The sequence below is a fragment of the Pagrus pagrus genome (assembly GCF_965226575.1).
Source record: "Pagrus pagrus genome assembly, chromosome: 17".
Lineage (NCBI taxonomy): Eukaryota > Metazoa > Chordata > Actinopteri > Spariformes > Sparidae > Pagrus > Pagrus pagrus.
In genome coordinates, this window is record NC_140201.1 from 10655344 (window position 1) to 10671524 (window position 16181).

The 16181-nt window shown below is 38.9% G+C and overlaps 2 protein-coding genes across 4 annotated transcripts; both read right to left on the bottom strand.

Moving 5' to 3' along the window:
* Positions 1-535: 535 nt before the first annotated feature.
* LOC311273192 (phosphatidylinositol 4-phosphate 5-kinase type-1 alpha-like) lies at positions 536-11795 on the bottom strand. 3 transcript variants are annotated; one of them, XM_084380125.1, is made up of 17 exons: positions 11665-11795; positions 11162-11309; positions 10271-10312; positions 10036-10070; positions 9731-9817; positions 8568-8698; positions 8342-8459; positions 7895-8047; positions 6856-7155; positions 6480-6688; positions 6277-6360; positions 5812-5860; positions 5639-5723; positions 5278-5445; positions 4915-5116; positions 3721-3808; positions 536-3626 (listed from the first exon to the last, which is right to left on the bottom strand). In XM_084380125.1, exons 2-17 carry the CDS (start codon positions 11208-11210, stop codon positions 3621-3623), a joined length of 1806 nt encoding a protein of 601 aa, XP_084236251.1. In that variant the 5' UTR covers positions 11211-11309; positions 11665-11795; the 3' UTR covers positions 536-3620. The 3 variants fall into 3 exon arrangements, with proteins under 3 accessions (XP_084236251.1, XP_084236250.1, XP_084236252.1); XM_084380124.1 differs by having other exon boundaries at positions 10259-10312; XM_084380126.1 differs by lacking the exon at positions 10271-10312.
* Positions 11796-13319: 1524 nt separating this feature from the next.
* ecm1a (extracellular matrix protein 1a) lies at positions 13320-14498 on the bottom strand. Its single transcript, XM_084379100.1, has 3 exons — positions 14377-14498; positions 14053-14300; positions 13320-13877 (listed from the first exon to the last, which is right to left on the bottom strand). Exons 1-3 carry the CDS (start codon positions 14447-14449, stop codon positions 13674-13676), a joined length of 525 nt encoding a protein of 174 aa, XP_084235226.1. The 5' UTR covers positions 14450-14498; the 3' UTR covers positions 13320-13673.
* Positions 14499-16181: the final 1683 nt, after the last annotated feature.

Here is a 16181-nt window from a genome sequence, read left to right on the forward strand (position 1 = left end):
CTTTATACAACACTGCCAATAAACTTGTCTCACCCAAACAGATTGTATTTACTTTTATGTACTGGCTTTTACTCAGCTTTCATCGAGAGTGCTGTGAATAAACAGACTAGGATTGGGTGATACCGACCGATTATTAGCATAAATGTAATCCTGTATTGTAATAATATCCATGTAAAGAATATCTGGATATCGAGTACATTTTCTGGAAACTCATTTAAGAAGCTGTTAAAATCACCAGACAGGGAAGTCTTTTTATCACATATCACAGAAATCTAAATACCACACAAATCAAGGAGCTTCATCTGATCAATTTCAAAAATTATTATAAATCCAACATTTCCATAAACTTCATGTTTATTAATCTGCCACATTGCAAGGTTGTGATACACCAAGAAATATAAAAGGGACAGCTACCTCTCTATTAACAGATAAAATGCCTGGCAGTTGACGATTCGTTATTGTCTTACAGGATGCAAAGAAGTTTAATGGTATAACACTATAAGAGACATAAAAAGCTGATCTGTATACTGCTATATAATCAAACAAAAGTAACAAGACTTTTATTCTTTAATAACTTTAGGTGCAAGTGTACAAAAACATGACATCTCCCAAAGAGAGAGAGAGAGCGAGAGAACGTCTGAATACATGTTCTGTGAAAAGGCATTTTTGTGATTCTCGTCTACAGATGTGCACACATTTATTGTATATACTTCAAAAGGCAAGTGAATATGAATTAAAGCATACAGACAATGATTCACCAGTTGTTATGTGAACAATCAAAATCATCACAAAGAACAAAGGATTTACTTCCGTAGCTGGATGCCTTTGATACACGTTTGTTGTGCGAGAAAAAGGCACATTTTCAATCCATCATCACCATTAATAAACATTTTGCAAACCAGAGCAATACATACAATAATAAATACTATAATACACTTGACTATTTACATGTTTGGTTCATAGGCTGCGTGTGTTTTTACAATAAGGCACTGTTTCACTTTAAATATTAGGACAGAGCGTTGTCTGACAGTTTGAAACAACAGCCGGCAGAATAAAATAATCTCCACAAACCATCTACAGGATGTATAAAAATACCAAATGATGGTTTTTCATCTAATCTTGGTGGGGAAATCATCAGTTATTGTAATTCATTGCACAGTCTATTCATTCAGGAACATTTAAAGAGTAAACAAAGACTTTTGTTGCATAGTTCTTCTAAGCATTCGATTCATCTTTCAAATTGCTGATTTCTTTTATGCTGTAAAACTAAAAATGAATTTTGATACATTCCTGTTTTTTTTTTTCAAATATCAAACAATTCAGTAAAACTTGGCAACTTAGACTGAGAATACTACATCTACCAGTTTGAGTTGACCAAAAAAAAAAAAGATAGTTTTGTACTTTTACACACCAGGCAGCCATCACCATGTTTTGCTAATGAAAAAAATAGCATCTATATGATAGTTGGGGCCTGTCTCAAAAACCTCTCTTTAAGTTACCATCCTCACTACACACTGGTGAGTCTGGATGACCCGTCCCACAAAACCCACACGACGTGCTCTGTTAACTCGAGTGTACCAAAAACCAATCGCATCATGCAACATCAAGAAAAATGAATTTGATAAGAGATGTGGTGAAAAGCGTATCCCTGTCAGGAAACAGCAGCGACAAAAGTTGTTTTAATGCCAATTATTAGTATTGTTTAGGAAATGCTAAGTTCACCACTCAAATATAAAAATCAGGACACAAAAAGCTGAAAATAACACAACAATCAAATAGCATTACATCATGAATCAGTGTGAAAACATATCGGATAGATTATGCAGTGATTCAGTACCCTGGACTGTAAATGAATAGGTTACTAAGATGTGAGTGATCCACATTATTTTGAGTTTGTACGTAGCTTTCTCACTTTTAGCAAAAAGAAAGATGTACACAAAATACTTGAAGAAAAAGGTTATTGTTCAAATCCTCAGCAGTCTTTCTACTCCACTCTACAATTTATGTTGCAATGTGGCGACATAAAATATAAAACAGCAAACACACACACACGCGCGCACACACACACTAACCACAGGTGCTGTAGTTACACAACTACATGACATTAGTGGGCACGTTGCATAAATGACATTGATTATGCCGATGACCTGTAGTTATCTACAATAGTGTCTTATGGGAGTATTCCTACTCAGTTACACATTAGAGATTATGTTCTCAGGGGCCAGTGTTACAATATTTATGTTTTTTTGCTGAAAGTATGAATGAGTAGATAATATAGACAATTAAAGTCCCAAATTATCACCTCCTTCTAACAATTTACCTACAATGCAAACTCTATACCCTCCTACAGCCTTAATCAATTATGGTTCTTTAAATAGCAGTTTTATTCATTTAAAATATATAAATCACAGTTCATTTAAAATATTTTAAAAATTATGAATTTTCAGGCATTTAACACCTGGTGATTCATTCTGGACCACTGCCTTCAAATATCATGTGGATAACTGTTCTGAGGAACAGAGATGAGTTTTTGGGGTTTAATTAATGCCAGGAGAGCGACATTAAAACACAAGCTGCTCTTTGCATATTTGGTCTGATAAATTGACATTGCAACATAACTCAAACTGGAACTCGAGCCCTCTCTGACACTGAAAAAGACAAGGTTTATGTCATACTTGGCCGACTAACTCTTACTTTATGAGACAGGCCCCAGGTCACCTTTTTGTCATCTGAGCATCAGTTCTCTGGTCACATTTGGACATAAACCAGCCTACACACTAAGCCTGAAACTGATATCAGATCGCACAGTGTACAAGTATAAAACCCCTCTTAGACCTGAACATGAGAGATGACATTTAGGATTCACAGTCTTAAAAATAGCACAGGTCCATTACAAAAGCTGGTTAAATAGAAACCATGAACTGAGGATCACCTCTTTTCCAGCATGATTTGCATTCAGAGTAAGCTTAAGAAACAGCAGCTTACCTTGTATCAAATACAGAAAATAACACCTTTTATTAAAAACTGTGTTCCCAATCCAAATAACAAGGATTTCTGCTAAAGCATTTGAGTAAAACCGAGCAGAAACAGTCCTCTAGGTTCTGGCTTTTGGGTGGTGGAACCAAACACTTACAGAGCAAGTATGCATGAGGATGTGCTACACCAGTTTGGTAAACACAAAGGAGGAGACAATTAATTTTGTAACTATGCTTAAATTAAGTTCTCACATAAGACAGAGTCCTCATGTTACACTGTACGCCAAATGCTGGTTTCACTGAGCACATCAGTGCCAAGAACATCTTTGGTTGTGCATAAAAGCATTCCTTTGAGATGAATAATAGTGTTTGATAACCACAGCATTAATGCACCCGCAATAACTAGTGTCGGAGCATAACCACCCACTGACGTGCTCATTCCATGTTGAGATTTAGAAACCAAAGTGCAAAAACAACAACAACAAAAAAACACTGAATATCCCTCTTGGTCGAGCTGATACACTCTATAACCTTTCAATGCTGGTACCTTAAATCACACCATGGGGAGTTGTAACATTTCCTCTGTGCTCATAATATCCTCAAAGTTTGTTTCAGTTCATTTCAGTCCATGTCTCCTTCACACAGCTATACCTGTGAACACAAAGGAAATAACCTTGTTAAAAACACTCCGTATGAGTGAAAAGTGTCACCGAAAAAGCCTGAGAAAAAAATTCTATCAACTTACAGAGCATTTGCTTGCATTAGGAACAATGTCACTGAGTGAGATCACATCCTCAGCACCGATACTTTCTTCAAGGGTCCCAAACGGAGCGCTGCAGACAACAAAGGGGACACTATAAGTAAAGTGAACTCAATACATTATGAAACACTGAGTCTGTGTGCGTGAAAAAATATATCAAGTGAATATACGCACACCAACCTTTACACCTCTGCTTAAAAAGAAATGACTTGAGATTTGCATGACATGATTTCTGATGTTTGCCACTAGATGGAGATGCTAAAGCTGCTGCAGTGCCCTCTCACATGTTGATTTTCCTGAGATTCTGGTTAAGGGACATATTTGCCTCAATCACACTCTCAGGCCGCCTTCATTCCCAACCTGTGCATCACTGGCAGAAGGTCAACCACTGAAATTGTTGGTTGGGGTTAGGTCCAGGCGGAGGAAGCAGAAGCGATGGGATTTACACACAGCCTAAAACAAAGGTCTCTCTGAGGCTCAAACCCATGCCGGATTTTGTTGAAAATTAAATGTATCAGTCAACATAATAGATTATTAAGGCACAACTAAACTTACTTTCTTTATTGCCTAATCCACTGGTTGATTCTTTTCAACTGATGAATTAATATTTAGTCTATAAAATGGCCAAAGAAGTGTCCCAAGAACCCAACATGATTCAGTAAAATTACTTGTTTTATCCAACCAGCAGTCCAACACCCAAAGACATTCAGTTAACAACATTCGCCATTTTTTTCATTAAAAATCACTGAAACGATTAATCAATTAATAAAATAGTTGGACTCATGAAATGACTCAAAATGTACAAGATTTAATTTGCAAAGTTTCTTTTGTCTGTGTTTTAATTGTTGTAAAAACAGTTAGTTAGTTGGATCAGAAAGATCCAAGAACCAAAGGTTGTAGTCAGTAGACCTGGTTGACCGAGGCTCAGCATTATCATCAATAGATTGAGTGGATATTATTTATACAGCGTATGTATATGTGATCATAGAGTTAGTCTTATTGATCTCTTACTAGATTTCTTTTTATACTTGTAGTAACACATTTCTGCCACATTTTAAAAGAAAACACTTGAATCTGATGGTAGTCATAATTATAATCCACAACATTACAAAACCAGTTTTAACATGCATATACTGCTGAGGATTCCTTATGTTAAAACACTGATCTTTCCCCTCTTACCTCTTGGGGGTGCTGTGCTCCTTGTCTTTGCTCGGTGTGTTGTTTGAATCCACTCCCACCGGCCTGCTGGTATCCTGAGGCGGATTCTGACTTGTGGGAGCAAATCCAGAGTTTCCCACGGAGGAGACAATTGTTGTGTTGCCAACAGCGTCGCTGGGAGGTAAGGTCTTTGGGAGGAGGTCGGGACGACCTGACTGCATGACTGGGTGTGACGGGAGGAAAAACTGTTAATCCTGTGTTGTGAAAGAAGCACTTCACAAGCTGGTACATGCTGGAAGACTGAATCTATGCAGGTATCAATCAACAAAATTCATTTTCACTTGTTTGCATTCCAGGTGAAACCTGAAAATTCCCAGCTCTTACCGTTGTCTCCTTCAGTGTTTTCTATGGTGTCAGTGCTGACTTGATGTTGGAGTAAAGGGTGCTGGTTGTTGACGCTGGTTTGGGTCGACAGTGAAGGCCCAGAGCCAGCTGTCTTTTTCAAAGGCCCATGTGCCACCGCACGGCGCTTTTTAGATGGGGAGCTCTTCACTGGACACAAGAGGGAAAGTGTTAATTAAGGGGCCATGAAGCCAAACATAGTTCGGTAGTGTTACTAGAAACGGAAGAAATCCTGATCCACAAAATGAAGACCAAGCAGACGATTTTGTTCCGAGTTTTTACCTGGATTACTGTGATGACAAAATAAGACACACTTACAGGAAAACCTTTTTTTTATACTTACATGTGATCTTCCTGAAGACTACACCGCACATGAACTTTTCAAATCGTTCTGCATAGAAACCCGGTCTGTGCACCGATACAGTGTCCTAAAGAAAAGGAATGATTACAGGGGTTACACAATGTATATCTGTTAATCTAAAACACAATTAACTGAGGCCAGTACAGGCATCTCACCCCATCGTGAACCAGAGCTTTCCACGAGTGTTCAAGCCTCTTTACGAATCTGAAAAACAGCACATAAAATCTGGATTATTAAAGTGAAGTTACAACATGAAACATATTTGGTTTCACACAACATCTTCACAGCAGAAACATTAAACTAACCTTCACTTTAAACTTTATCATTGTGGCTTTTACAGAACAAAGAAGAGCCACGCTTGCACTACCTTATTCATTCTTCACAATCACTTGCTCATTCATCAGCTGTTTAACTACCAGCTGTCAATAAACATCCAATTGTATATATGCAGGTGGACAGTGCAGCTAAGGATGCATGATATGGATTTTGTTCAGTAAATACGATAACCAATAATTATCTACTTCTCATGGGCTCTGGACGCTTAACCAGTGCTCCTGGACACTCAATACTATGCCTAAGCACATCCTGTGTAGACGCAGACGGAGCATCGAAGCGTTTACCTGTAGGACTGCAGAATGTCAATAATACCAATATACACCAGCAGCCTCTCGCCTTTTGAGTTACGTGCTGGGATGCCTCCAGTTCTGTAAAGTAAAACAAAAAGTATTTTTAAATGATCCGTCATTCCTTCTTTTTGGTGACAGAAACTGTGACAAGGAAGTTGCCTGACACATGACTTCTCTAAGGCCACGCGAACACTTACTTGTCCTCGGTGCCCGTTGATCCCTTGCTCCCTGCCTCAGCCTGGATGGCCTCTATAGCCGTGCTGTACAGGGACTTTTGGCCTTGTGGCCTCCTTTGGTCCGCAGCCCCGGCCACCGCCTCTTCACTGGCCTGCTCTCGACAAGCCTGATCTAGGTTGTGGACTCCCACCAGGAGGCTGTAATCCATAATCTTAAAACTTTGCAAAAGCTAAATGGAAATAAAGGATAAGTATTGTGAGAGCAGTGATTGAGAATAAATTTGCAAGACAAATGCAGGTAATTTTTTTTAGTGAACTAGGTGCTTTAATCTAAAATCAAACAGTACAATCACACTTGTTGCTTCATGTTGCGACAGACTTTATTCTGTAGTCTTACCAGACAGTCTCTGTGGATGGTCTTGCAAACAGCACTGTGCTTGTCCCCCTCCATTAGCAGCCCCTCCTGCATGTCCTGCATGAAATCCAGGTCCTTGTATGTTGGCACGGCCTTGTCTCTCTCTTTAGGCGAGGCCCGTCGCTTGTACGTGGAGCCCTTCAGATCATACTTGAGGTGCATTCGTACAGCGCTCGGGAGCAGATTGTTCATGACTACGATGCGGATGTTCTTACCCGCTGCCTGGACACAGTAGAGTCCATAAAACTTTGGCAATAAGGTCCGCCTGTTCTGGTTTAGGTTCTGAAGGAGAGCAGAGAGGATTTTCATTAATAATGATCATTATAAAGTATTTTCTTGATTCATCCTTTGTCTGTCAGAAACAGTAAACATTTCCTAGAGCATATGCTGACCTAAATTGCTATTTTGTTTTATTCAACCAACAGCATAAACCACACAAGCACTTTTGTTACTATGACAAAAGCCCTATTCGAAATGAACTAGTATTACCTAAGGACCTCTTAGTCATTTGTAATAATTGTGGAGCAAGTCAGTTATCGCAATCTTGTGCTAATCTGCTCTGTCCATAATCCGTAAAGTAAAAATTCCACTGCATATTCCCTGCCACGTTGCGCCAAACACAGATGTCATGTGCAAATCAGCATGTTTGTGATTTAGGGTTGAATTTCTTTGCAGACATCCGTTTTCTGCTGTCAGACTATTATAGAAGTGAGAAATTTGATCGCAGCTCACAATATGTTGAACAGCAGTCAACAGCTGTGCCGAGAGATCGACTATGATGACGTTTAAAAGTGATGATAGAGAAGGTTAGGAGCAACGTAAAGCCAAAAAGCATCTGTTACTCGATCTAAATGAGCTACAGGTGTGTGTTTATGCCTCTAACACATGCAGAAGAGATAGACAGACGGATGAAAGGATAATGATCAGGGGTCAGTCCATAGTTTTATTATGTGGGATAATCGTGTGCACGTTTATTCTGTTGAAATCATCTTGTATCTTAAATCCCTCCACAAAATCTTACCATAAAGTATCCTGGAAGCAGTTTCTGTAGAAATTCGGCCTCTTTGTGCTGCACTGTCTTAATAATGAACTCGTCATCACTGGAGAGGTAGAAGAGAGATCCACTGGCCCCGGAGTTTGACAGCTCGATCAGGTCCTCGTTACACAGAGAATACTGTGATCAGAACAGAGCAGGCTGGTTAGATATGTGATGGAAAACAAACAAACAAACAAACAACAACAACAACAACACAGATTAACAGGTTAAAAACAGGACAATCAAGTCAGCTGAGCCTTATCAGCAGCTCCACCTTAGTGTGTCAACACTGCATTATTTCACACTTCCCTAATTTCACTCTTTCCAGTTCCTCAACCACTACTTTCTTCTTACAGTTCACAGCTCATTTCCTTTCTGCAGAGCTTTATACACATTCTTTAAGTACTACAGATGCTGAGTTAACAAGAATACCATGTAGTCATCGGGCCGGATGCCAAACAATTCCCTGAAGTAGCGAAAGGCGATCGGTGCATACGTCTTGAACCTGAAGTCTCCATAATGGTGGGCTGGTGTCAGGTTGCTTCCCTCACTGCCAGTAAAAAAAACAGGAGGGAGAGGAGTTAACCAAACACTATAAGACTTATTAATGTGGAAAAGACACATCTAATCATCCTCATTCATCACTTTAAAGACTCACCTGGGAAAGAAGAAGCTTTCCACCACTTCAAAGTCCTGCAGCAGCACATCTCGCTCAGGTTTCTGGCTTAAGCTGCCCACTGTGTGCGTGATGCCTAACTGGATGGCACCTTTCAGGGCTGATGATGTGGTCTGGAGGATGGAAAAAAACATGAAAAATGAATCACAAGAAAAATGCAGCTCAATCTGTCACATGCCACGCTGGCAGGTAATTTTTGCAGATCATCAGCTGATACTGGAAAAACAATCACACAACTGACAACTTTAAGTGTGCGTAAGCATGAGGTAAACAGACGTACAGCTTCTGAGAAACAAAAAGATACAGAAATAAGAACTTGGCATAATACTTTCAGTTTATCTGCCTGTGGTAAAAGAGCTCTCAGAATATATTTATCATATAAAACAAGATATATAAAGATGTCAACTCTCAGAAATCATGATGTACATTTACTTCTATTAATATATTCATAATACTGTTCTCTGACATTTACAGACTAGGCAATTAAAGGTGTAATTTGCAAGAAATGGCCAAAATTTGAAGGTAGCTCCAAAACCATTGGGACAGCATAACTGCTAATACGTACAGTACGTACATACATACATTATGGATGTGACTAACACCGGCCGGGAATACGACTCTGGGGACAAGAAGATATGGCGGGCTGGGACAGAAGTGAGCAAGAGTGAGAGTGAGACTGTGATAAGTAGTAGGCGAAAATGGTGTGTTGATCAGTAGTATTTTCACATCCTACTCTGTGAATTGAGGATTTATTTTAGACCAAACCAAAGATGACTGAGGAAAGACAAACCAAGACTGTTTTTGTGAGTTTTATTTGGTTTATGTTGAGTTCTAAGTGTGTTTTATGATGCGTTAACGAGCCGATTAAGCTCGTCTGAGCGCGGTAAAAGAGAGAAAATTGAATTCAGACAGTGTACAGTTGTATTTTTCTGTTCAGTAAGTAAAATAGCTGTTTAAATATCTTCTTTCTTGACATTTTGTGAGTTTCTTTTGTTTATGTCGACTAAGTAGCAGACTTTCTGCTTTTGCATCTCCCTGCTGAAACTACATCAGCAACGTTTTAAACTAATATTCTGGCCATATCTTACAAATTGCTCCTTTAATGGAAAGTAAATTGTAGATTAATAGACAATGAAAATAACCACCTTCTTGTACGTCGTCTCTCCAGTGGGATCAATTCCACGGTGGCCGATAGTCTTTTTCATGTTCTGAGTCATGGTGGTGCTCGGACCCTGTCAGCACAAACATGGTAGAAGGCAAAATTACAAGAGGAAAAAAACTCAGTGCAAATCTGAAGCAATGTGTCTCATTCTCATGTTTAAAAGAGGAAGGAATAAAGGGTGCGTCAGCTAAATATCCGTAATTTCCAAACCGCCTAAGACAAATGTAATGAGAGTTTCCTAACTGACACAGAGCTGGATCACACATTTCCTCCAAACAAATGAGTTACCTCAATAGCAGCATTTTTTCGAGTCCCAGGCGAATCTGGAGTGAAAAAAATGGAGAGAACATACAAGTTATACAGAAATAATAAATAAAATCACAATCAAAGTAAAAGCACTTCTAACACTGAATGCATTCATATCAAACACACAGCTTGAAACAGCCTCTAACATTCCCTAATGTTGAAAACAAAGAGTGCAGCTGAGCTCTGAAACAACATGCAGACGCACCTCGTTCATTACCTCTGAGAGAAGACAGTCTCCTCCAGAACTGACTCTGCAGGTCTTTGCGTGGAATGGGAGGAATTAGATAAGTATGCTATTACCATTAATGTGAGTTCACACAGGGCCAATGAGTGATAGAATGAATTTACACTTAAATATCAGTTGAGTAGTTATCTTTATAGGTTTGTTTGTTTTTTTAAAGAAATCCATGACATGAACTGGGAGGGCTTAGGTGATATTTTTTAGATGGTTATCGTACTGTGAAAACGCAATCTCTTATACTAAGAAGTGTTTTTTAATAGTTTGTGTACATTGCTCTTGCATAACCATTTATTGTCTGTTTTGTTGACCTTATTTTCTTTTGTTTGTCAAGCACTTTGGTCAACTCATGTTGTTTTCAACTGTGCAATAGAAATACATTTTGACTTGACTACAATTATTTAAATGAGAAGTGGTTGAATATTAAAACATCTGTCAGTCTAACGCAATAAAGTTCAACAACACCACAAATCGCAGCCGCAAAAATTACAATAATGTTGAGTCAACACTTCTCTTTTTTAACAGAAACTGAAAATGATTGAATGAAGGTACTGGACTGCTTTTCTTGAAGCTGGGTGGTCCTAATCGTGTACCTAAGTGTACAGTAGTGTCATGAGAGTATACAAACAGTAGACCCAACATTGGAGACCATTCAAAGATTACATTTATGTGGTCACACAGGTTGTGTATTAAACTAGGAGGTGGGTTGATGTATTGGTGACTTGCTGAGACATGTCCATGTGAGGGATCCATACCCTGAGCCAATGTCCATGTGTCTGTATCAGTAAGTCGGTGAGACCTTATGCCAAACACATTGATCAATCCCTTTTCATGAGAAGGTGGGGTTACATATAATAATACAGTACTTACTCCCAGAGGGGCCCTGTAGCCCTGGAGGCTCCTCTGCAGCTGTGGCCATTCAAGAGCAGACACTCAGACTTGGGCAGATCCCTGTTCACTCCTGGAGATTAAACGTGGACAGCTTCCTCTGTGAGAGCACTTCAGGTATCTTGGGGGTCTGTGTGGACAAAAAGCAGCACATTAACAGCAAACAGAGATGACTTCATGCTACAAATATTGACAAGAGCCACGTTGACTGCTGGCTCTGCTGATGGACGAGCTGACCTGGACTCAAACAGGACGAGAGGCTTTCTGTTAACGTAACTATCAGTTCAGTAATGTCATTTAAAGAAACGGTAAGAGCACTGTGTGTTGAAACAAGCTAGCACAATACAAAGATGTCTGGATTGCGACATTTAACGAAACAGAGGCGACAAAGCTAGCTGCTAACCCTGATTTCACTTTTCTAACTTTAACCCAGCTACTCTCGCTAATAAATGACCCACAGCAACACAATTAAACTGTCAACTCACTCGAAAATCTTGTGGAGGAGTTCCCACCGCTTCCAGAGAAAGAAAAAGTCAACTTTTTTCTTCTAAAGTGACTGTTTTCCCCTCAATCTAATAAACAAGGAAGCAATGCGGAAGCAGCCGTTTGTGTTCTGCTCTGCTAGCTGGAGAAAGAGCGGAACTTCCGGTAGAATTTTCATAATAAGACGCGTGTTAAAGGGGCACTATGTACTTTTGGAGAAGAAATTCATACTCGTAATTTTAATATTTACAGTATTAACGAGGTAATAATGCGAACGCAGACACTCCTATTTAAACAAGCTGGTCCCAAATCAATGTTTGAAGCTAGAAAGGTGGCAGGGTCCGCCAAACATAAACAAAGTAAAGGAGTGTGAAATTGTGTTGTCCTTTAAGGTCAGTTTGTTTATTCAGTTTATACAGTCATGACAACAAAGAGAGTTTGTTTATTTAGTTTGTTTATGAAAACAGTCAATGAAGATCTTTCAGAAAATGTATTGTGTGTGGTTTGACAATAATATATATTGCAAGAGATTGTGATCAACAAAGGTATTTTGTAAAGACAGATAGAAGAAATGAGTGAAAACTAGTCTTTGCTTTTAAATGCATGTATAAAGGTATATAAACAGCGCTCGCATAGTTAAATACACAAGTAAGGCACGGTTCAAGAAGTATTTAGATACTTTGATACAGTAATTACATGTAAATGTACAGAAGAATTAGCTGTATAATGGACTTGAGGTGATGTATCAAAGGTAAAAGTAATCAGTATACTGGAGAATATATTATTATAGAATTTTTAATTTTATTAATTGTTTCTAATACATTAATGTGTGAACATGATTTTTGACTTTACTGTTGGTTGAAGCAGAGCTTTTTTACCTTCTGTATTTGCTTTGGGTAGTTAAATATATAATAAAGCTTCATATTTAAGTATATAAGCATATAAGTTCCTCTATGTAAATTATTATAAACTTGAAAATAATCATTAACTATACATGTCAAATAAATGCAGTGGCGTTAAAAGTGCCATAATGTTTGTATATGAAGAGTTGAAGTACTCAGGCAACTACAGCTGCCTCGTATTGTAGAGTTACAGTCTGCTACAGCACAGCATGTGTAAATAAAGTCCCTCAATGCTGTGAACATTTTATACAAATTTCAAATTTAAATGTTTATTTCAATTCTACAAATACAACATCTGCACATGATGTCCCACTTTTATTCTGAAGCCAAACAGGAAATGCCATTCTGTGTTGTTTGTGGTCCGGAGCACACAACTATCCCACTTCATTTACATTCACGCGGACGGCATACGTAAAAAATCTCAATCAAAAAGAGTTCAGATTTGTCTTTAATATTTATTTGTGACTTTTACTACACATTGTCATTCAGGCTGGAGAACCGCTCAAACTTTTTTTGAGTGATCACTGATCAGTTTCTGTCTCACACCCAACTGTTACAGCCAACAGTGACCCCTGGTGGACATTTATTATAGTACATGTGTTATTATGTTTTTTAAGAGTGCCTGAAAATTTGTTTCTTTACTTTTTTTTCTGATTTACCTGATGTTTCCCCATATCTATGTCAACTACTGTGTACTAAAAATCATCAAAAGCCAAACAATTGATAAGACAAAAGACAAGAAAACATGTGAGAACTGTCTTTCTTTTGTCCTTTATTTCTCTAACAAAGAATAATGCATGTTAAACAATTTATCTGAGTAATAACAGTGAATATTTGCAATTAAAACATTTTTTTCCTGTGGTTAAAATATAGAGCTGTTCAAATAACTGACTTCAGCTGTTGTGATCATTAACAACCATCACGCACTGACCTCCTCTGAGCGTCTGTGGCAAAGACCTTGCAGGATACACTGTGTTATTATCTCAGCTTGCACATTTTTCTGATGCAGCTTTGTCCAGATGGGATCCGAGCACATTTACCCAAAGCTACACAAAAGTTCACCACTCTCAGACAAATTTAACTGCTTTGTTTTATATAATTTTTCACCTTTAACAAGCATGTGCATTGAAAGTGAATCCTGGCTCCTGGGGCATTGTGGGTGCAGCGTACCCTGGTGTTGGGTCGTAGTTTGGGTTTGGCAGCTCGCTGTTGAAACACGTCCACCGTGCGTCTCCTCGATCTGCACAGCACTCATACGGGAGAGTCATGGTGGAGTATTCTTCCGTGCAGAACTGGGACAGGGCTTGTTTCCACTGCAAGACGAAGATATTTATTATCTTGTTTACAAGAGACAAGCACACTTCATCCTTTTGTATATAGGTGCAGACAAGACATATTATTAATATAGTGCAAAATAGTGAAAACACAAGTTGTTGTCTTTGGATTGTGGTGTCAGTTTCTCCCACAAACACAACAACAGAGACTCACAGCTTGTTGGGCGCAGCAGAGGATCTGGGTGCTCTGCTGTCCACCGCAGCACAAAGGGTACCAGGACTCCAGACGGTTGATGGCATTTCCACGGCGCCGGAAGTGGCTGGCACCGGAGCGTGGGAAGAAGCTGTCTGGGTATCTGGAACGACCCTGACCTTGTTGGCAAATGGCGGCGAGGTTCAGAGCCGTGGGACAGGCAGGCGGGAAAGGGACGTCAGGCTCGTTGAGAGGGTTTCCTTGGGTCTCTGTGGAAATCAAGCAACACAGATGTTAACAGCATTGAAATCTGAAGAGTGCATCAAAAAATCTAGAAGATTTTACCTTTAACATTTGCACCAAGAAGAGTCAGCAGTGCAATTATTGAAAATCCTGTGAGGCCTCCAATCGAAGTCATGGCTGCGTGGTTTCTCTTGTTGATCAAAAATAATGTGACTGGATCTGCGGCCAGCTTATATGAGCGAGGGGAGAGGGTCTGTGGGCGTGAAATGCTTGGAAGTGAGGGTGGAAGGGGTGAGGGGAAGTGGTTGGTGAGGGTGTGTGATGCTGGGAGCCGTCGAGATAAACACAAAATGAGCTTGAACTTGAACTAGTGATATCTGCTGATGTGTTCAACATGCAAAACAAGAGCAGTATCTCTTTTTTTATTAAAAGAAAATGTAGTAAACACACAAAACAGATTCAGACAGCTTTATTAATCCAACCAGAGGCAGTCTGTCTGAGCAGCTTGCCTTGCACACACACTAAAACATACAGTAGCATGTAGATACAAGAATATCTGAGTAATAAATAAAATAATAAAATACAATAAAATAAAATAAAATAAAGCAAATTAAATAAGTAAAATATGCCAAGGAGTTCAGTGGAAACAAGGAATCTATAATAAATAGAAGATGTTAATGAATGGTTTGATCGTCAATTCATAAAATAAAAATAAGTAAAATCAATTTAAAACAAAAAACCTACAGAGAATTTAAAAGGTGAATCGCAGAGGGAAGAAAAGATTTCAAGTAGCGCACTGATGGTACCAGAAGAGGCTGAAATATGTGTCGATATCTGCATTATTATAAAAAATGATTTGTCTACTACAATGTTATCAATATGACCTTTAAATGTGGTCGGTTCGTGGGGGGAAATGAGCAGAGTAGAAATCTGGCTGACTGGCAGTTCAGTGATGCTTTGCCGACTGGATAAAGTGTGGGAGGAACATGGCAAACAATCTTTCCCAAAACTCAACAGACCTCCCTCAATCCCTGTTTTCAAAAACAGTCGAGTTTCGTGCTCTCTGTTATCAACGGATGGTTTGCACTCAGCAAAAATGCAAAAACATCTTGTCTCGTGTTGTTATCTACAAACGGTGCTTTGACTACATGTGAGAGGAATGAAGGATGCGCTCGCTCAAAATCTCTGTAATAGTTTTTCACTCCCTAAAATTCAAACAAATCTCACACAATCACTTCTGCTGTCTGCATTGTGCTGATAAGTGGGCGTTGATTTATTGGATCACAGGTTAATATTAGAGGCATTTTTTAATCTGTGTTTAATATATATTATCAATTCATCTGGACAACATGAATGAGTGTCTGTCAGGGTTTGATTGGTCTGTTTTGTGTTTCAGGTGTGACAGGGTGTGGCTTCAGATATGAAGTGAACACGTGCTCTGTTATCACAAAGGCAATCTGCAGCTGTCAAATGGTGACTTATTGGATTTGTATTCTTGCTCAGATACTGTGTTATACAAGTCTTGCTTCACTGAATCCAAGGGCGGCACTTGTGTGGAAAAGTGGTGGGGACGTAAGGGCTCAGATCAAAAAAATGTTTTTAACATATGTGATTTTCAGTGATTTAATAGTCAGTGATTTAATTTATATGAGGCTTGTAGATAATTATGAAAAAAACTGCATTGCGACTCTACATGTGAAGTTAAACTACCTTGTTGTTTCCACACTGGATATTTTAATGTTGGAGAAACTGAGTTCACAAGAGTTCATGAGTCAAGTTCAACAAATCGTGACTCATTCTAAGCACAAGGTTTAAATATCTCTATTCTGCTCCACATTGCTAACTGTTAAACTTACAGGAAGTTGGCTAAAACGACTACAGCGCTTACAGCAGCTTTAATACTTGAA